The sequence below is a fragment of the Bos mutus genome, unplaced genomic scaffold (genome assembly GCF_027580195.1).
Source record: "Bos mutus isolate GX-2022 unplaced genomic scaffold, NWIPB_WYAK_1.1 CTG197, whole genome shotgun sequence".
NCBI classification, from domain to species: domain Eukaryota; kingdom Metazoa; phylum Chordata; class Mammalia; order Artiodactyla; family Bovidae; genus Bos; species Bos mutus.
Window position 1 is genome coordinate 316,622 of NW_027219421.1, and position 21,969 is coordinate 338,590.

Sequence of the window (21,969 nt, forward strand, 5' to 3'; positions counted from 1 at the left end):
CTGTGTGGATCACAATAAACTGTGGAAAATTCTCAAAGAGATGGGAATACCAGACCACCTGATCTGCCTCTTGAGAAATTTGTATGCAGGTCAGGAAGCAACAGTTAGAACTGGACATGGAACAACGGACTGGTTCCAAATAGGAAAAGGAGTACATCAAGGCTGTATATTGTCACCCTGTTTATTTAACTTCTATGCAGAGTACATCATGAGAAACGCTGGACTGGAAGAAACACAAGCTGGAATCAAGATTGCTGGGAGAAATATCAATAACCTCAGATATGCAGATGACACCACCCTTATGGCAGAAAGTGAAGAGGAACTAAAAAGCCTCTTGATGAAAGTGAAAGTGGAGAGTGAAAAAAGTTGACGTAAAGCTCAACATTCAGAAAACGAAGATCATGGCATCCGGTCCCATCACTTCATGGGAAATACATGGGGAAACAGTGTCAGACTTTATTTTTCTGGGCTCCAAAATCACTGCAGATGGTGACTGCAGCCATGAAATTAAAAGACGCTTACTGCTTGGAAGGAAAGTTATGACCAACCTAGATAGCATATTCAAAAGCAGAGACATTACTCTGCCAACAAAGGTTCATCTAGTCAAGGCTATGGTTTTTCCAGTGGTCATGTATGGATGTGAGAGTTGGACTGTGAAGAAGGCTGAGCGCCGAAGAATTGATGCTTTTGAACTGTGGTGTTGGAGAAGACTCTTGAGAGTCCCTTGGACTGCAAGGAGATCCAACCAGTCCATTCTGAAGGAGATCAGTCCTGGGTTTTCTTTGGAAGGAATGATGCTAAAGCTGAAACTCCAGTACTTTGGCCACCTCATGTGAAGAGTTGACTCATTGGAAAAGACTCTGATGCTGGGAGGGATTGGGGGCAAGAGCAGAAGGGGATGACAGAGGATGAGATGGCTGGATGGCATCACTGACTCGATGGACGTGAGTCTGAGTGAACTCCGGGAGTTGATGATGGACAGGGAGGCCTGGCGTGCTGCGATTCATGGGGTCTCAACGAGTTGGACACGACTGAATGACTGATCTGATATGATCTGATCTGATTTGTTATTTTATTGTACCTTTTACCATTTAGGAGATGAATACTCAGATTTTCACACAATTTAGCTAGATGTTTGTGTTTCAGATAATGCTTAGCTCTCATAAACACAGAGAAAGGAAATTACTCTGGAACTGCAATGTGAAAATCTTAAGTTAAGTTTGAGGTGATGGTTCAGTTAAAGCTCTCTCTCTCCGTTGCAGAGATGAGCCATTATCCACCTGTCTTCCTTTCTCTTACATTGGAAGAGAAACATTTGGAACATTGCCTTTGGGAAACTTGATCTGACCTGGAATGTTTACCTAGATGAATATAAACATCTCCCAAAGCCATTAATTTGCTGGTTTGATTAGGCTAAGAAAATTGTCCTTTTACTAAGTCAGGTATTGTTGGGATTAAACCATAGACATAACCTGAAATTTCAGAAACATGGGAAAGAACAGTTTCTTTGTGCATAATCTTACATCTAGAATCCTTCTGAGATGAAGAAATAAGATACTCCTTTACAGGTTACAGGTGGGCTCATTCCTTAGGGCAAAAGCTGATGATGCCAAGCAGCTCTGAAAGGCCCCTCTGAATGCTTGTGGTTCAAGTTCAGGCTCCACCTCTTGATCTTTGGTCCTGGGAAGAAATCAGGTTGGGTGTTAGAAATGGGATGGCTACTAAGCTCAGAGCCATGGTTTGTAATTTTGAATGATTTCATGGGGGTGTATCACATATAAAAATGACTTGTCACTTATTTACCTTTCCACAATTTTGGAAAAATTACTTTTGGCTTTTGATCATTGATTTTTTAAAAATTGTGGTAAAATGCATGTAATATAAAATTCACCATTTTAACTCTTTAAGTGCACTGTTTAGTGACATTAAGTATATTCACATTGTTGTGTAGACATCACTGCTATGTGAACTTTTTCCTCTTCCGAAACTGAACCTCTGAACTCATTAAACACTAACTCCCCACCTTCCCCTCAGCCATCACCGTTCTACTTCTTCTCTCTATGAATTTGACTATTTTAGGTACTTCATGTAAGTGGAATCGTGCAATGTTTGTCATTTGGCTTATGTCATATAGAACAGTGTCTTCAAGTTTCATCCATGTTGGAGCAGGTGTTTAATTCCTGTTCAAGGCTGAATACTATTCCATTATAGATCTATACAACATTCTCTGTATCCAATCATCCGTAATGGACATTTGGGTTGTTTCTACCTTGTGACTATTGTGAGTAATGCTGCTATGAACACGAGTGTACAAATATCTATTTAAGTCCATGCATTCAGCTTTTTTGAGTGTATTTCCAGAAATAGAATTGCTGTACTATATACTAATTTTATGTTTAATATCTTGAGGAACTGCCATACTCTCTTCCATCATGGCTGCATCATTTTACATTTCCACTTCAGTGACTTTTCTGTTTAATGTGAGGAGTAAATGACAAGTTTTTATGAAATATGACATTTTGTTTGGATCCATGGCTCCAGTTGATAGTCTGTTGAAACAGCTCAAGGTGGTCTGTTCAAGTTTCTCAGATCTTTAGGGCATTTTTCATAAATTTTTTTAACCAAATAAAGGGAGTGTACAACTTAGGTTGTATATTTGTAAATTCAGCAGACCAACATTAAGAACACAGATTCCTCACAGGAGTAGTGTTTTGAACATTGTACTTGCTTACTTCAGAATGAAGGAACTAAGACCAATGTATGTGGAATGATGTCATATTTGGAATTAATGATTGATTCCATATTTATAGTTCAAGTCCCCTGATGTCTTCCTTTAGGTGACCTCAACACTCTCTTCTAATTGGGCTCAACTTTACTTTAGTTGAGTAAAGTCAAAGCTATGGTTTTTCCAGTGGTCATGTATGGATGTGAAAGTTGGACAGTAAAGAAAGCTGAGCGCTGAAGAATAGATTCTTTTGAACTGTGGTGTTGGAGAAAACTCTTGAGAGTCCCTTGGACTGCAAGAAGATCCAACCAGTCCATCCTAAAGGAAATCAGTTCTGAATATTCATTGGAAGGACTGATGCCAAAGCTGAAACTCCAGTACTTTGGCCATCTGATGCAAAGAACCTACTCATTGGAAAAGACCCCTATTCTGGGAAAGGTTGAAGGCAGGAGGAGAAGGGGATAACAGAGAATGAGATGACTGGTTGGCATCACCAACTCAATGGATATGGACTTGCTTTAGTTGGCTCCTAAGTCTAAAGCTACACACTTTACACTTCGAGTAGGTCCACGTTCATTGAGAAGCAGGATGGGGTATTTTGCTTCTATCTCCTATTCCTCCCTTTGCTGTCCTTGTGGACGGGGCTGTTGCCACATTGAGGAGAGGAAGAATGGACAAGTATCCCTAGAGCCCTGCTCTCAGGGGCCATCCTGCTCATCCTGACACCACATAAGACCCCAGGGAAACATGCTTCATTTTGTTATGTTCTAAGAGTGACTTGCTATCACTGTAGGAATCCAGTTTGCTGTTGCTTTTTCTTATTTCAGGCCCTTCGCCTGAGTAGCTCAGCCATGGGAAAGACCACCACAGGCCAGATAGTCAATCTTCTGTCCAATGATGTGAACAAGTTTGATCAGGTAAGCTTCCCCTGAGGGATCCTCTTCCATTTCCCATCCTTACTGGATTCAGCTTATTGGGATGCCAGGTGTCCAGGTTTGGTGTTAGCCAGCGTTCTGTTGTGGACATAAGACAAGAGTTCTCTTAATCCAACTCTCATTTCTTCTGTGTGCAACTTAGATGTAATAATGTATATTGTCCTGTGGATGAGAATTTTGTTTTTTTCTGAGGTTACCTACAGCATAATGACAATAATAAGTAAGCAGCAGTGTTATTGTCCAGCTTGGTTAGTGTCCCTGGGGAGTCTCCTGAAGTGACACTTCTTGACACGTGGTGTGAGTGTTGCTGAACAGTCTTCCTCTTCTTCTGGATGATGAAGGCTTGGTGGGCTGGGATTGTTCTTTCCCATGTGCCCTCTTCAGTGCCTGCTGCATAAGGAGCCTTCAAGGACTATGCCAAGTGGCTGGTCCCCAGACAGACACCACCTACTACTTGCTGTCCTCCCACCACAGTCTTTTTTACAATTACGAATCGATTGCATTATCCAGGGCATTATTGCTATTGGTCAGATCTTTTTTTGTACTAGACTACTTCTTTTTCAGTTATTCATTCATGAAACATGAAGTAAGGTTCCTACTTACTTTTAGGGCTGAAAAAAGATTTAGTTTCTTCCTTGGAGAAGCCACAGCCTGTCAGGGAGGTAAATATATAAGTAGTTACTGAAGAGCATGGTGCATGCCATAAAATAAGCTTTCCTGGGATGCTGAGGAGAGATGGGGGTTAAACGTTGGCGCATAGAGATTTTGGGGATGCCCTGAGCTCATTTGTGGTGTAGACAAAAATCAACATCTTTCTTCAGTGCTGCTGGTCGGATTCTCCCTGGACGTCCCTTAGCTTGGCCCTTTGATGTCCCAAAACAGCATCATCTGGTGGATGCTTGGGTTTCTGCTTTAGTAGGTTTAAAAACCCACTGAGATCATTTCTGTGTAGGTCCATGTCTGTTCCTTCAGAGCAGATTGTTTCTACACTGTGTATATAATAATTTTGCTTTTATATCATTCTTAGAAGACTTGTCTTTCTCTTTTAAGGTAACAATGTTCTCGCACTATCTGTGGGTAGGGCCACTGCAGGCTATCATCGTGACCGCCCTGCTCTGGATGGAAATAGGAATGTCATGTCTTGCTGGGATGGCAATTCTTGTTGTTATTCTGCTTTTGCAAAGCTGCATTTGGAAGTTGTTTTCATCACTCTGGTAAGAGAAACACTGGTTTAAAAAATAGGTGATATGTGTGTGGTTTAGACCCTTCTGGCTTAGCCAGTGGATGTGACAGCCTTAAACTGACAACTGATGTCAAAGCAGAAAAGGTGATGGCATTTGCTCTTTCCTCACAGCTAACTTCTAAGGTGCTATACCTGGATATGTAGAGTGTCCTTAAGCAGAATTTACCTATGTCCATGTTTTTTAAACACTATTCAGTAGTAGTAATTTTATAGGCCTTTTTCTAGCTACATATATTTTTGTTATGCTTGTGTTACAGCATTTTTAAAAATGTGTGTTATTGTCTTGTTTTTAATTTAGTGTTTCCATTAAGTTATAAGCACCCCAAGGGCAAGGCTGATATTAATTAAATATTATCTTTATAAAGCCCCACAGTCCCAGCAGCATATGTGATAGAAAAATGACTAGTGATGAAGGGCTTAATGGTGATGAGTTAGACTTGAAGCTGGTCCCAGAGGGTTGGAAGTGGGTTATTGTCCAGGTTGTCAGATGATGTTGATGAGGGAGATGATGTGCTGTATGAAGCTAGTTGAGTTATTTTATATAAATGTTTGCATGTGCCTTTATGTGTGGTATTTTTCTCTATTAGGAATTTCCTTTCCTCTCTTTGTTATGGAGTGATGTTCCTTATCCTTTGGGGCCCTGTTCCAGTGCTATGAGGTCTCTGAAGCTTTACTTGCTCTCTTTTCCCAGTGAATTTAATAGCCCCATCTTATCTGCTCCCCAGCACTTTACTCCTTTTTTATTACAGCACAGACACTATTTTCCTGGTAGATTCCTTTTTGCCTTCCCTGCCCAACCATGAGGACGCCCTTGGGCAGAGGGTTTGTATCTGACTCATTTCAGGTCTTCTTATCAGATGCTGCAAGTTCTCCAAGTTACTCCCTGAATTAGGCTGAAAGGTTGACTTCCTAGTTTCTTTGTCTCCATTTGCACTTTGAGTAGGACCTGCCTGTGTTGTTATCACGAAAGAGCTGTAGGGAATCATTGATCCCTGGTCCTTCCTTGTGCCCCCTGCTGCTGCTATGGGATGTTGGGTTGTGATCACTAAATTTCATCTCTCACGTCTGTCCCCTCAGGAGTAAGACCACAGCTCTCACAGACAACAGGATCCAGACCATAAGTGAAATTATAACTGGCATCAGAACAATAAAAATGTATGCTTGGGAAAAGTCATTTATAGATCTCATTACCCGTTTGAGAAGGTAAGTTTTTGTATATATCTCACCATATTTTTGTTTATTTCCTGTTTTTACAGAATGAATTTAGAAATCTTACCAAGTTTTATATGAAAGGGAACTTAAATACTACCCACCCCTTGCATATGGCAAGAGGGTTAAGTGGAATAGTGGAGACAACCATTTAATCTGCTCTTCTTTTTTTTCTTTTTAATTTAAATTTAATTGAATATATATATATATATATATATATATATATATATATATGCTTTATACCACAAATTCCAAATAAGCAATGACTGTACGATGTTAGTATCCGAGAAGGTGATATTTAAACTTAAATTAGAATTTTTGTTGATGGAGCACAAATGGGGAGATTGTAAAGACTGGATATACATGTATCTGGCCAAACTTTAAGGATCAGTATTCTTCATTCCAAATGAAGCCATAAAAATACTATTTTGGCAGTGGTGGGGAGGCTTTGCTTTGTGTTTGTAGATGTTTTCCCCATCTTTCATTTAACTGTCTGCTGCTGCTGCTGCTGCTAAGTCGCTTCAGTTGTGTCCGACTCTGTGCAACCCCATAGACGGCAGCCCACTAGGCTCCTCTGTCCCTGGGATTCTCCAGGCAAGAACACTGGAGTGGGTTGCCATTTCCTTCTCCAATGCATGAAAGTGAAAAGTGAAAGTGAAGTCGCTCAGTCGTGTCCGACTCTTAGCGACCCCATGGTCTGTCTGAGGAGTGTTTATATTCCAGCACAGGGTACTGGGAATTCTCTGGCAGCTCCCTGTCACCTCTCACTTTGCACCATTGTTGGGGCCCCTCTGTCTGCTGGGGATACACTCTCATCTTCTTTTCTTTGGCCTCCGCCAGCTCTGACTGACTCCAGCTAATTTTCTCAGGGTAGATCCACGTCCATGTGACTTGCCCTGACTCCTCTGCTCTGGGTTACATGCCTTTATTCTGTACCTCGTGGGGGCTGTGCTGATTTCCTCTGTCTAATGTCTTGGTGTCTTACAATTTTGGGGTGTCTTTTTCTCTTCCCCCAATAGTTCGTAAGCTCCTGGAGGGGGCAGGCTATGTCTTCCTGTCATCAGTGAGGAGCCTGGCACAGGATTGTAGTTATGAACGCTTGTTGAATGAATGTTCAAACTCGGTCTGCTTGACACAATGTCTAAAAGAGTGACACTAAGCCTCTTTTTAGGTGAGAGAGTGAAGTGGTGATGAAGTGTGTGGTCCTTGGATCAGGGCAGACCCCTGGGTAGGCACTGTGTAGTGTTTCCATGATATGAGGGATAGTTTATCTTAATTTGTGGCCACTCACACAGGGCACTTGAATCCATGTCTTTGATGTTGATGCTTGTTTTAAATACTATGTCCTACTTTGTTTTCCAGGAAGGAAATTTTCAAGATTCTGAGAAGTTCCTTCTTTAGGGGCATGCATTTGGCATTATTTTTCGCTGTAAGCAAAATCATGAGTTTTGTCACCTTCACGGTCAATGATATCCTTGACAACCTGATCACAGCCAGCCAAGTATTTGTGGTGGTGATGCTGTTCGAGGCTCTGCGGTTTACGAGCATCCTCTGCTTCCCCATGGCCATTGAGAAGGTTTCAGAGGCCGTTGTCAGCATCCGAAGAATCAAGGTTTGGTGACAAATAACTTTCTTTAGTTGTAGGTGAATTTTTGTAAATTGCTTCCTTTTATGTGTTGTCACTGTGTTTTGGTTTGATGTGATTTAACTCTCTCAGTGCCAAAGCTGGCAGTCATTCCAAAATATCGTATGTACTCCCCTCTCTTCTTAGGTAGAGTCTGTTGCAAAAATTATAATCCCACTGCTCATTTAGGGGTGTAAATAGCAGTGATACAGGGCTGATGATGTACCAGTAATGTCTGCAGTAGGATTAAAATGCCTAATAACAAGAGAGGCAAACAAAGTGCATCTTCTGTGCTATCTGAAACGACTAGGCAGTGACTGTGCTCAGTCCTGGGGTGACTAGATTCCTCTCGGGGCCAGGAGGGGAGGAACTTGCTGAAACCTCCCTGCTCCTTGGTCAGGAGAATAGCCTCAGCTTCACTTAGTTTTATATGTTTAAAAATGGGTTCTTTCCTCCACAGATGCTTTCTTGTTGTTTTCTGATATCTGCCTTTTTGTCCCTGTCCTCTTTTTTACCTACTGTCTAAGCCTTTCTCTACTCCCCTCTTCCTCTCAAACTTGTGATTTCCACCATACCCACAGTATCCTTTTTTTTAACTAACTGTCCCTAAATAGTCAGGGACAAATAATTTACATCACCAAGACAGGGCCTGGCACACAATAGGCACTGAAGTGTTTCTGTCTAAAATGAAGATAAATTGGTTCTGTGAGGCAGCCTGGGCACAAGCTTGAGTTGTCTGGACTTTATTTTCCTACTTTTCCACAATGATGGATGGGAGAGTAATATATCTCTAATAAAGTTAGATATCTCTGGGTGTGATTGTATTTTATTTTGGAGTCTTACCATAAAAGCTGAATTTTTTAATGATGCATTTTTATACTATTTGAATCAGTTCTAATGAGGTGGATGAAACTGGAGCCTATTATACAGAGTGAAGTAAGCCAGAAAGAAAAACACCAATCAGATCAGATCAGATCAGTCACTCAGTCGTGTCCGACTCTTTGTGACCCCATGAATCACAGCACGCCAGGCCTCCCTGTCCATCACCAGCTCCCAGAATTCACCCAGCCTCACATCCATTGAGTCAGTGATGCCATCCAGCCATCTCATCCTCTGTCATCCCCTTCTCCTCTTGCCCCCAATCCCTCCCAGCATCAGAGTCTTTTCCAATGAGTCAACTCTTCGCATGAGGTGTCCAAAGTACTGGAGTTTCAGCTTTAGCATCATTCCTTCCAAAGAAATCCCAGGGCTGATCTCCTTCAGAATGGACTGGTTGTATCTCCTTGCAGTCCAAGGGACTGTCAAGAGTCTTCTCCAACACCACAGTTCAAAAGCATCAATTCTTCGGCGCTCAGCCTTTTTCACAGTCCAACTCTCACATCCATACATGACCACTGGAAAAATCATAGCCTTGACCAGATGAACCTTTGTTGGCAAAGTAATGTCTCTGCTTTTGAATGTGCTATCTAGGTTGGTCATAACTTTCCTTCCAAGGAGTAAGCGTCTTTTAATTTCATGGCTGCAGTCACCATCTGCAGTGATTTTGGAGCCCAAAAAACTAAAGTCTGACACTGTTTCCACTGTTTCCCCATGGATTTCCCATGAAGTGATGGGACTGGATGCCATGATCTTCGTTTTCTGAATGTTGAGCTTTACGCCAACTTTTTTACTCTCCACTTTCACTTTCATCAAGAGGCTTTTTAGTTCCTCTTCACTTTCTGCCATAAAGGTGGTGTCCTCTGCATGTCTGAGGTTATTGATATTTCTCCTGGCAATATTGATTCCAGCTTGTGTTTCTTCCAGTCCAGCATTTCTCATGATGTACTCTGCATATAAGTTAAATAAACAGGGTGACAATATACAGCCTTGATGTACTCCTTTTCCTATTTGGAACCAGTCTGTTGTTCCATGTCCAGTTCTAACTGTTGCTTCCTGACCTGATACAAATTTCTCAAGAGGCAGATCAGGTGGTCTGGTATTCCCATCTCTTTCAGAATTTTCCACAGTTTATTGTGATCCACACAGTCAAAGGCTTTGGCATAGTCAATAAAGCAGAAATAGATATTTTTCTGGAACTCTCTTGCTTTTTTCCATGATCCAGCGGATGTTGGCAATTTGATCTCTGGTTCCTCTGCCTTTTCTAAAACCAGCTTGAACATCAGGAAGTTCACGGTTCACATATTGCTGAAGCCTGACTTGAAGAATTTTGAGCATTACTTTACTAGCATGTGAGATGAGTGCAATTGTGAGGTAGTTTACAGTATACTAATGCATATATATAGAATTTAGAAAGATGTTAATGATAACCCTGTATGTGAGATAGCAAAAGAGACACAGATGTAGAGAACAGTCTTTTGGACTCTGTGGGAGAGGGCGAGGGTGGGATGATTTGGGAGAATGGCATTGAAACATGTATAATATCATATATTAAACAAATTGTCAGCCTAGGTTTGATGCAGGATACAGGATGCTTGGGGCTGGTGCACTGGGATGACCCAGAGGGATGGTACGGGGAGGGAGGTGGGAGTGGGGTTCAGGACGGGGAACACCTGTGGCGGATTCATGTTGATGTATGGCAAAACCGATACAATATTGTAAAATAATTAGCCTCCAATTAAAATAAATTTATATATATATAAAAACTATTACCCATAAAATAGATCAGTCATACAGGGTCAGTTCTTGTTCCCTGAGTGTGTCATTCTTTCTGATGGGAGCTTCTAGCAATACTGGTAAGAGGTGGTCAATGTATTCAATAGAATTTCTTTTATGAAGATTTCACATCTTGAAATAAGATACTTAGGAATATCCTTGGACCACAGTGATGTCCTCAGTGACACGGTAGCCTGTTCAGATGGAAGCTTCACACATGTGCTGTTCTGCTATGGTTTTGTTAATGCTGCTGACACAGCCTCTGTCTTCAGTTGCTGCTGCCAGGGCTCGCTGTGTGGTCTGAGATCTCCTGAAGCCTTTACACATCGTCTCATTTCATCCTTGGGTTCCCTGGTGGCTCAGACTGTAAAGAATCTGCCTATAAAGCAGGAGACCCAGATTCGATCCATGGGTCGGGAAGATCCCCTGGAGAAGGGAATGGCAACCCACTCCAGTATTCTTGCCTGGAAAATCCCATGGACAGAGAAGCCTGGTGGGCTACAGCTCATGGGGTTGCAAAGAGTCGGACACGACTGAATGACTTTCAATAACTCACTCATTTCATCCTGACCACAATTGAATGGGATAAGCTTCAGTGCCCCGACTTTACAGATAAGGAAACAGGTTCCTGTATCAGGTGAAATAGCTCACCTATCCTCATACAGTTTGTGTTAATATTATCAAATGACAGAACTAGAATTCTGTCCAAAGTTTCTTTGTTACATTATTACATTATTGTCTTCTTAGTACTTTCAGGTATGTGGAATTTCTCCTTAAGTTTTAATTCCCTGTTTCTTGCAGAATCAAAATTTTAAGCTTGTGTTTTCCAGCATACGACCCTTGCTCTGGTTGGGTTGGGGGAGAGGTTGTCTCTGAATGAGACAGGTCACATGTGACATGTCACGTTCACCCCCACTTTGGGATCTTGGCTCACTCTGTTGAGCCCCTCTGTGTGGCCTTCTCTTCTGTCCTTGATTTAACCAAATGCTGCTGAGCCTGCAGCAGCCCCATGACCCTCTCCCAGCACTTCTGTTCACTCTGATCTAGGGCTTCCATATATGTGCATGGCCAGTCTCACACCTCCCAGCATCCTGTCAGGTGGGGTGATGTTGACTCCCTGGGAGTGTTCTGAGCTCTGTGACAGCAGACTGTGTCTGGTAGTGCCTGTCCATGCTGGACACATCACGGGCATCAAATAAATACTGAACTGACTGAGACAACAGTTACAGGAAATGGCTGGGACCTCACGAAGCCCAGGGTAGCCCATCCTGCACTAGAAGCTTTAGAAATGCAGAGGAGGGAGCAGACTGGGGTTAGGCATTCCTGCAACATTGGGTTTTGGTGTGTGTTTGGGCTGTCTCAACTCAGGGAAGTCTTCTCCTTGTTATGTCTGTCCATCTGTCTATCTCAAACCAGCCTGATTGGACTTGGTGGACCTGATGTCTAAAGAGACGAACTGTGTACCCTGTACAGCCTGGTGTTCATGAGACTCTGCTGGTCTGGATCCTGGGCTGGGCTCCTGGGGCTTATAGATAATTAGAAACAGCCTGTATTACTTGGTTAACAAAGTTATTTTGACTGTCTTGCTGACCATCATGAAATGAAAGAAGATCAATATCATGAATCTTTATGCTAAAGTGCATCTATAGACTGAAGAAGATCTTGAGATAGAGTTCCCTACTTTTTGGTGCTGGTCAGTCTTTTTTCTCTGAAGGGCATTGACTAATTGGATGAGACTCACCCACATTATGGAGGATAATCTGCTTTACTCAGAGTCTACTGATTTAAATGTTGATCTCATTAAAAACCCTTTCACTGTAATAACTAGATGAGTGTAAGCAAGTGTCTGAAAACTGTAGTTTAGCCAGGTTGACATAAAGTCAACCATCACACCCATCATAACCATTAAGCATGATTTTAGTGGGAAAAACACTAACTCTGATTCCTTAATGGATTATGTGATGCACCAAAGAGTGTAACACGAAAAAGGCCCTGCAAAAAGTTTCCAGGGAATTTTGCTTAAATTTTCAGGTAGGGTTTTTTATTTCTTTTACCCCAAACTGCTACTGAATTGTGTCTGAGGCTTAAAATTCCTTTCTTTGTAGATGTGTACAGCAATACAATGAACTGCCAAGAACTTTGAATTTTCTAGGGTTGACTTTGTCAGGCTGCTTTGTGTCATGATGAAGGAAGCATCTTTGATTTGGGCAACAAACCTAAGTTTTTCCTTAAATACACAGAATGTCTTGTAGGAAGTTCATCTGGGAATTTAGAGATTTGTCAGCGGTAATTATTTTCAGTAAAGGAGGGACTAATGGCTGAGAATAAGAATGGTGAGAAGGATTGGTGTTAGTGTGGCAGATGGCTTCCTGGTAGGTTGAAGTAACTGGTGATTTTTTTTTTTTTTTTTTCTTTTTGATCACTATATAGTTTCTATATGGTTTCCACTCTCTATATGGTTTCTATAATCCTTTAAAAATCTAGTTTTCTAGTTCATCAGAATCACCTGGAGTGCTTTTTAAACCTATATGGTCACACATTGGAGATTCCGATTCACTAGGCCTTAGCTGCTGCCCAGGGTATCTATATTTTTAGTAAAGATACCTTTAGTAAAGGTACACCTTGTGTACCTGAAAATAAGCACCATTTTGGAAACATTGCCCAGGTTGCAGAAAAAAGCACATAAAGCCAAAATGTGCTTCAGCAAGTATAAAGGATGTCAGGATCATATGTAAACTAAAATTAGTTGAGAGGAAAACCTGTCTTGGTTTATGCTAGACTTTTTGGGGGTGCAAATATGGAATTTATTCATTCATTCAATCACTTATTCCACAAAATACCTAAGTACCTACCTGAAGCCTGGTGCAGACTAAAGGCAGGCTAGATGCAGAAAGGCTCTTCCTGTTTGGAATTTATGTTCATCAAGTAGGGGTGGTTTAATAAAGAATCAAATAGTGAAACTCACTGTGGACATATTTGTGTGTCATTAGTCCTTGGAAGGATAACTCCAAGGTGCCAGGGGGTGCTTTGGCAGAGTTATTGGTGTAGTCTTAGAGCTCGTGCTTCCCGGGAAGGCTGAGGAAGTTACCTGGAGAATTCCGTGTGTGGGGGTGAGGGAGATGGGACACTGATGCTTTGTGGTTTCCTGGGGATGATGATGTGACACAGACTTTTAGTGCACAAGAGAGGGATCCATACTTTTGGGAAATCAAAAATGTCTAAGGCTGCAGAGTAGAAAGTGCTGAAGACCTGAGAAGGAGACTGTATAAGACCCTATAGGAAACATGAAGGTTTTTATCATTTCAGAGCTCAGCCTGGCTGCAACCTGGGGAATGTGGCAGTGTGGTAAGGTGGAGATCCAGAGCAGAGACAGGGGAGATGCATCAGGAGCCTAATGCAATATATGGTCCAGGGACAGGAAGATGTGGTTTGATTTAGGGTGAAATAGAGACTTGGTCAGATTTGAGAGCTACTCAAGGCAAGTCTGGAGAAGGCAATGGCAACCCACTCTAGTACTCTTGCCTGGCAAATCCCATGGATGGAGGAGCCTGGTAGGCTGCAGTCCATGGGGTCGCTAGGAGTCAGACACAACTGAGCGACTTCACTTTCACTTTTCACTTTAATGCATTGGAGAAGGAAATGGCAACCCACTCCAGTGTTCTTGCCTGGAGAATCCCAGGGACGGGGGAGCCTGGTGGGCTTCCACCTATGGGGTCGCACAGAGTCGGACACGACTGAGCCGCTTAGCAGCAGCAGCAGCAAGGCAAGTCTTTAGTTCGGTATGGAAGTGGAAGGGGAGAAGTAGATCTCAGGCTGCTTTGGGTTTTGGGGGCTGCAAAATCTCTGGATTCATTGAAATATAGAATGATAAAAGAAGACTAGATTTGGGGAGGAGAAGAGTCTGAACTTGATTTTGAATTCTGAGAGGCTTTTCAAATACCTGGTATTTGTTATAAGACCCACCTCACTGACCACCCATTGGCCTGATTAAGTCTCCTTTCTTACTAAAACTGGTAGTAGATATTGAATATAATCAACAGATTGGATGTTCACTTTTTTCCTCAACTTTGTGTCTCACTTAGATGTGTTCATGCCCAGTTAGAAGGTGAAAAGGGCAACACGAGTAGAAGAAAAAGTCAGCTGAGTTTACTGACCATGTCGTCAGAACTGGACAAGGTTTAACCATAGGTAGTTTGGAGGTGTGGTGGGCACGTAGAGTTTAGAACACAGTGTAGTGTTGAGCCCTGCTGCCCTACTGCCTCCTGCAGCCTGGAACTCAGTAGACTTGTGTTTCTGTCACGATGGTCATCTCCGAGGATGATCATCTCCCAGGATTTTCACTCAGATCATGTCTGGGATCCCTTGGAAGAAAACTTTCCACCTCTGCCTACCTTGGAGGGATGATTGTTTATACCCTCAGGGCAGATCTACATGTGGCTTCATAGTGTTGTGTCTTGTTGTTAACCCATGCTTTTTTTTTTTTTTTTTTTTTATGGTTTTTCTTTTTTTTTTTTTAATTTTATTTTATTTTTAAACTTTATAATATTGTATTAGTTTTGCCAAACATCAAAATGAATCTGCCACAGGTATACCCATGCTCCCCACCCTGAACCCTCCTCCCTCCTCCCTCCCCATACTCTCCCTCTGGGTCGTCCCAGTGTACCAGCTCCAAGCAATTTCCTTTCTTCCCTGTACAGAAAATAAGGATTTATTACGATCTTATATGCCTAAGAATTCCCTTTATTTTTCTCTTAGCAAGGAAAGAGAACAATGATCTTGGAATTGAACAACTAACAGAATTAGAAAAGATCTTATGTTAACTTCAAAGCACTAGAAGTTTTCAGTGACTTTTGCATCCAGTAAAATGTTTCTCTGAGGTTATATTGTTCACAAAGCTACTTAGGTTTCCATTACCAGCCACTCAGATGTCAATCTTTTTGACTGCTGTTCTGATGTTGATACCTTCCTGTGTGACTTGTTCTGGGTCTGCACTTCATGGCTCTAAGGGCCATTTAATTTCAGCTTTTTCATCAGCCTGACTCTTGGAGAAAAATGCAGTCAGCACTTCTGGTACCATTACAAGCTGATCAGGTGTTGAGTGGAGTCTCATTTAACCCCTGGAAGACTGTGATGTCTTCCCCCTCAGACCTGTGATTTGTGGACAAATGCTCGATGAATTTACTTCCTCACTTAGGGCATGATTTTTCTTTTCTTTCTTTTTTTTTTTTTTTTTTTGAAAGTGGGAATTTCTATTCTAACATGCACAAACTGAATATTGAATTTGTTATGTCTTGGTAGTACATTTAATTGGAATTTAAAATTGGAATTTGATTCTGTCTAGACAAGATTTATAACATATATGCATAACTGTACATTTAACATACATATATAATATACATTACTGACTGGGGACCCTGAACTTTTTAATCAATATAAATTGATAAGGGGCCAGAAGAGAAATTCAAGCAAGGCTTTACTGAAGCTCATGCTGCAGCACAAGGGAGTGAAAAACAAGTAACAGGTGCCTTTGTTCACTCTGAGAACAGTAGACTGATTCCTTGAAAGGAGTGAGAGTGGGGGTGGATCACAGAGGTGGCTTAGATGGTCTGCCCACCTCCTAGTAGGCACTGTGTGTAAAGATCATATGCAGTGCCCTGCCTTTCCTCTCAGCATCTCAGAAATGGCAGTTGGCTTATGCATCTGTGCAGTTAGTTTTAGTCCCTTAGAGTTCCTTTGTATTCTGTTGCTGGAGGAGACGTTTGTGCAGGTGCAAGTGTTCCACTAAAGGATCCCAGGTCCCAGCCTGTCTCACAATGTTGTTCCAGCTGTATTAGCTCAGACTATGTAAGGTTGTAGCCTTGTCATCAATTAGTTCAGTTCAGTCGTGTCCGACTCTTTGCGACCCTATGGACTGCAGCACACCAGGCCTCCCTGTCCATCACCAACTCCCAGGTTACTCAAACTCATGTCCATTGAGTTGGTGATGCCATCCAACCATGTCATCTTCTGTTATCCCCTTCTCTTCCTGCCTTCAATCTTTCCCAGAATCAGGGTCTTTTCAAATGAGTCAGTTCTTCGCATCAGGTAGTCAAAGTATTAGAGTTTCAGCTTCAACATCAGTCTTTCCAGTGAATATTCAGGACTGATTTCTTTTAGGATGGACTGGTTGGATCTCCTTGCAGTCCAAGGGTCTCTCAAGAGTCTTCTCCAACACCACAGTTCAAAAGCATCAAATCTTAGGTGCTCAGCTTTCTTTATAGTTCAACTCTCATATCCATACATAACTACTGGAAAAACCATAACTTTGACTAGATGGACCTTTGTTGGCAAAGTAATGTCTCTGCTTTTGAATATGCTGTCTAGGTTGGTCATAGCTTTTCTTCAAAGGAGCAAGTGTCTTTTAATTTCATGGCTGCAGTCACCATCTGCAGTGATTTTGGAGCCCCCCAAAATAAGGTCTGTCACTGTTTCCACTGTTTTCCCATCTATTTTCCATGAAGTGATGGGACCAGATGCCATGTTCTTAGTTTTCTGAATGTTGTTTAAAGCAAACTTTTCACTCTTCTCTTTCACTTTCATCAAGAGGCTCTTTCGTTTTTCGCTTTCTGCCATAAGTGTGGTGTCATTGGCATATCTGAGATTAATGGTTGGACTGATTTGAACTAGCCCTACAATCTGTTCCTTTTCTTACCTCATACCCACAATGGGCAGACTCTGTACAAGTCTTAGTTGGAGTTGTAATATGAAAGTGCTTGAATGATGGAGTGTCTCCTCTCTTTGTGGCATACTATTTCTCTGGGGATTCAAAGGTAGGGAAGGTGGTGCCGATCTGGAATGTCCTGACCTGGTTCCCTGGAGGATTAGCATTTGAGATGGCCTGGAAGGGTGAGTGGGATTAGTACTCTGGGTGTCCAGGCAGAGACCACTTAGAGAGTGTGCACTTAGGTGCTGATGGCTCCTAGAGGCTGTTTAGTGTGGTGGACACTCTCAGAGGTGCTGTAAAGAGGTCAGGAGGGAGTGCTTCTGGAGTTGGTTTGGTGATATTGGGGAAGGCTGATGAAGGAACCATTCAAAAACAAAAAGATGTATCAGTATTTGCAACAACTAATAGCAAGTGATATTCTGAAATTGTGTTGTTTCAAGAGAAAAAGAGAATTGGCAGAGAGATAAGCTGTGTCAGAACAGGCGAGAGCTGGTACCTGAATGACAATGGAAGAGGTGGTGTGGGGAGAAAACTCAGGCTGTGGTGGTTGGGAGTCTGAAGAGGAGTCCTCAGACCGCTGTCCATTCATCCTGCCTCCTGCTGGACACGGGTTCAGAGTCGATAGGAGTTGCTGTACCTGGTGTTAGGTTTTCAGTGAACTTGGATGAGAGGAGGACAGAACGAATGAATCACGTCTCCCACAAGCTGGTCTTAAAGAGAAATGCAAGGATCCTGTTTTTTGTTTTTTTGTTTTTTTCCCTGCACAACTGTTTTCCTTTTCAGTTTTTACCAGTTCTTCTTTTGAAGTAGAAGTTTGCAATCACATTTATGACTTTGGGGCATGATAGAGGGGTGTGTCAAGGACTTGAATGGTGTTTACCATGTTTAGCATGGAAGATTATTATTTGTGTGTTGTTTTCTTTCTCTAACATCTTCACATGCTTGTTTCAGTTGCCCCATGTTGGTTAGGATTTGGTTTGCCTGTGGGTCCTAGAGCTACCCATGTTATAGATTCTTACACAGGTCATTTGTTTTTTTCTCATGCAAGAATCCTTGTAAGGCTCTGTATGAGTTTCCTGGGGCTGCGGTTCAAAAGTACCACAAACCAGGTGGCTTAAAACCACAGGAATGTATTTTTTCACAGTCCTGGAGGCTAGAAGTCTGAAATCAAGGTGTTAGCAGGGTCAGGATCCCTCTGAATCTGATAAGGGAGCATCCTTTCTTGCTTCTGTTAGCTTTTGATGGTTACAGGCAAACCTTGCTGTTCCTTGGTTTGTAACTGCATCACCCCAGCCTCTGTCTCCCTCATCAGGTAACTGTTTTTTGGGTGTATATCTGTCTCTGCATCTCTCACAAGGGCAGCAGTCATATTGGATTCAGGGCCCATCCTACTCCACTCTAGTCTCACCTTAATTGATTACATCCACAGCAACCCTATTTCCAAATAATGTCATGTTTAGAGGTAACAGGGGTTAGGGCTTCAGTATATAAGTCCCATGGCTAATGTGAACCTTTGTGGTGTTGGGACCCAGACTCTACCTCTCTTATTATGTTACTCCAACTGGATGTGACTTTGACCCTGCTGGCAGCCTCCAAGACCCAGACTGTGGGGTGGAGGAAGGTCCTGGTTGCTGTCACTCTCCACTGACCTGGATTTAGTCACGTGGCTGCTCCTATCTGCTCAGGAGTCTAGAAACAGAGGACCTCCTTCCAGGCTGCCACGTGTTGGCTAAAATCTGGGGTTTGTTACCTCAGAAGAAAGAGAGCAGATTTTGAGGACAGCCAGCAGTCTCTCTTAAGTCTCTCCCCTTACAGTTTTTGGGGACCTTGGGGAGTGGGAGTGGTCTAAGTTGTTTGTTCAATTTCTCTACCACTCTAGTTTTTCTCACTGAATTATGTCTAACATTTGCAAAGCAAGAAGGACTTTTCTTTTATGTGTCTGTCAGCTTTGTAGTGGTTCATTGGGCTTTGTTTTATTCAGCTAAATTTCATCAACTAGCTGCTAAGTGGTGTAGAAAATAACAAGTGAGAGGTGCGACCATTCCTGCTGTGGAGGAGAGAGGACACTGACTAAGGAGAATAGAACAGTGATTGTGAAAAGATGCTCGTGAAGTATTTTTTTAAGGCATAGAAACTTTAGAGTGATGACTTAAATGATAGCTGTTGACAAGCAGTGATATGGATTTGACACACATGAGGGGGAAAGCAGAGAGTATAGTCTTTATGTATATATACTGTGGTACTAGAGAAGACTCCTGAGAGTCTTGGATAGCAAGGAGGTCAAACCAGTCAATCTTAAAGGAAATCAACCCTGAATACTTATTGTAAGGACTGATGCTGAAGCTCCAGTAGTTTGGTCACCTGAGGCAGACAGCCTACTCATTGGAAAAGTCCCTAAGGCTGGGAAAGGTTGAAGGCAGAAGGATAAGAGTGTCTCAGAGGATGAGATGGGTGGATGGCATCACTGATGTGATGGACATGAATTTGGACAAACTTCAGAAGATGGTGAGGGCCAGGGAAGCCTGGCATGCTGCAGCCCATGGGGTCGCAAAGAGTTGAACATGACTGGATGACTGAACAACATATTATATATCACCATACTATTTTATATACTTATATGTATAATATATTGTAATAATAGTATATTGCATGCCATATATTATTTAATATTTCTCAGGTGAAACAAGACTTAATATAATACAGTTGTAAATGATAAGTAGATATAAATGGTAGTTAAAATAAATGCTAGGCAACATAAAACTTTTTATTGCAAATTCCAAGGAAACAACTTTTTGCTTATGCTTTGTTCTTGCAGTATAAACAATCTATGTTTTTCCTTTTTCTGTAGAACTTTCTGTTACTTGATGAGATATCACAGTGCTACCCTCAGCTGCCATCAGATGGCGAAATGATAGTGGATGTTCAAGACTTTACAGCTTTTTGGGAAAAGGTAAGAAACTCATTCCAAAACTGTGACTGCTCAAAGACAACTGTGACATAGATTTATTAGAGAATTTTGAGATTTTACATATATTATGTGACTTGCCCATTTATTGAAAATATGTTATGAAAATTCTCAGAATCAGGAATAAGGTTTGCACTGAATGGCAGTTAAGTATAAAATCAGCCTGAGGCATTTGACATGTTGCTCTTTATCTCATTTTCAAAACAGCTTTCAAAGTATTAGCACATGTTGAACTGAAGGTACATAAATTCTTTTTAAAAAATTTTAGGTTATTTTTCTTTATGTTTTATTACAGAATATTAAATGTAATTCCTGTGCTTAAACAAAAGAAAAAGAGCATAAATACATCTTTTCTTGAAAACCAAAATCTAATATTTTGGGCATCAATGGTTTAACTCTTTTTAAACTTGGCAATATATTTTGGAGTTATTTATGATTATAAAGTACATAAATTAGAATTTGAAGGATTAGACAGACAAAATACTGCAGTATTGAATGAGTTAACTAACAAATACATAACTACTCATTATAGATCAGAGGCTTTGAGGAATCAGCGTACATTTTTTGCCATGATGTTCTTACTATACACTGAGTGAGGCCATGATGTAGATCTTTGCTGTGGTGTAGTGTGGGGCTTCCCCATCTTGAGCTTCTGGATGGTTCTGGCTACTTTGGTGGCTGCTGGAGACAGGAGGAGATAGCATGTGGGCATTGTCAGCACTAGTGATTCTCAGTTGAAGGACTGTACTATGTGGCAAGCTGACAGGGAGAACTGGTGATTTTCCAATACCCACCATCAAAACAGTAATATGTTCCCAAATACATAAGATCACATCCCGGTATCTTTTGTACATGGACAGTCACACAGGGTTCCTTACCTACCCTGACAGCTTTTCCTACCTTAATATAGTAGATTTAACTCCTGCTTGGTATTTTTTATCATAATACACTTGAAGCATAGATGGAAGACACCATTAAAATTTCATTATAAGGGTCCCTATGTGAATGCTTCACATGAGTGGCCAAAGTATTGGAGTTTCAGCTTCAACATCAGTCCTTGCAATGAACACTCAGGACTGATCTCCTTCAGAATGGACTGGTCGGATCTTCTTGCAGTCCAAGAGACACTCAAGAGTCTCCTCCAACACCACAGTTCAAAAGCATTAATTCTTCGGCACTCAGCTTTCTTCACAGTCCAACTCTCACATCCATACATGACTACTGGAAAAACCCATAGCCTTGACTAGACAGACCTTTGTTGGCAAAGTAATGTCTCTGCTTTTGAATATGCTATCTAGGTTGGTCATAACTTTCCTTCCAAGGAGTAAGCGTCTTTTAATTTCACGGCTGCAGTCACCATCTGCAGTGATGTTGGAGCCCAAAAAAATAAAGTCTGACACTGTTTCCACTGTTTCCCCATGTATTTCCCATGAAGTGATGGGACCGGATACCATGATCTTCGTTTTCTGAATGTTTAGCTTTAAGCCAACATTTTCACTCTCTTCTTTCACTTTCATCAAGAGGCGTTTTAGTTCCTCTTCACTTTCTACCATAAGGGTGGTGTCATCTGCATATCTGAGGTTGATATTTCTCCTGGCAAACTTGATTCCAGCTTGTGTTTCTTCCAGTCCAGCGTTTCTCATGATGTACTCTGCATAGAAGTTAAATAAGCAGGGTGACAATATACAGCCTTGACGTACTCCTTTTCCTATTTTGAACTAGTCTGTTGTTCCTTCTCCAGTTATAACTGTTGCTTCCTGACCTGCATATAGCTTTCTCAAGAGGCAAGTCAGGTGGTCTGGTATTCCCATGCCTTTCAGAATTTTCTACAGTTTATTGTGATCCACACAGTCAAAGGCTTTGGCATAGTCAATAAAGCAGAAATAGATGTTTTTCTGGAACTCCTGCTTTTT

General features: G+C 41.6%; 1 protein-coding gene across 1 annotated transcript in view; it reads left to right on the forward strand.

Moving 5' to 3' along the window:
- Positions 1 to 21,969, forward strand: part of LOC102285781 (ATP-binding cassette sub-family C member 4) — a 166,768-nt gene that overhangs the window by 26,370 nt on the left and 118,429 nt on the right. Inside the window, 5 exon segments of the mRNA XM_070366732.1 lie at positions 3,553 to 3,642; positions 4,711 to 4,874; positions 5,981 to 6,106; positions 7,475 to 7,724; positions 19,940 to 20,041. Of these exon segments, the coding sequence (XP_070222833.1) occupies positions 3,553 to 3,642; positions 4,711 to 4,874; positions 5,981 to 6,106; positions 7,475 to 7,724; positions 19,940 to 20,041 (732 nt within the window).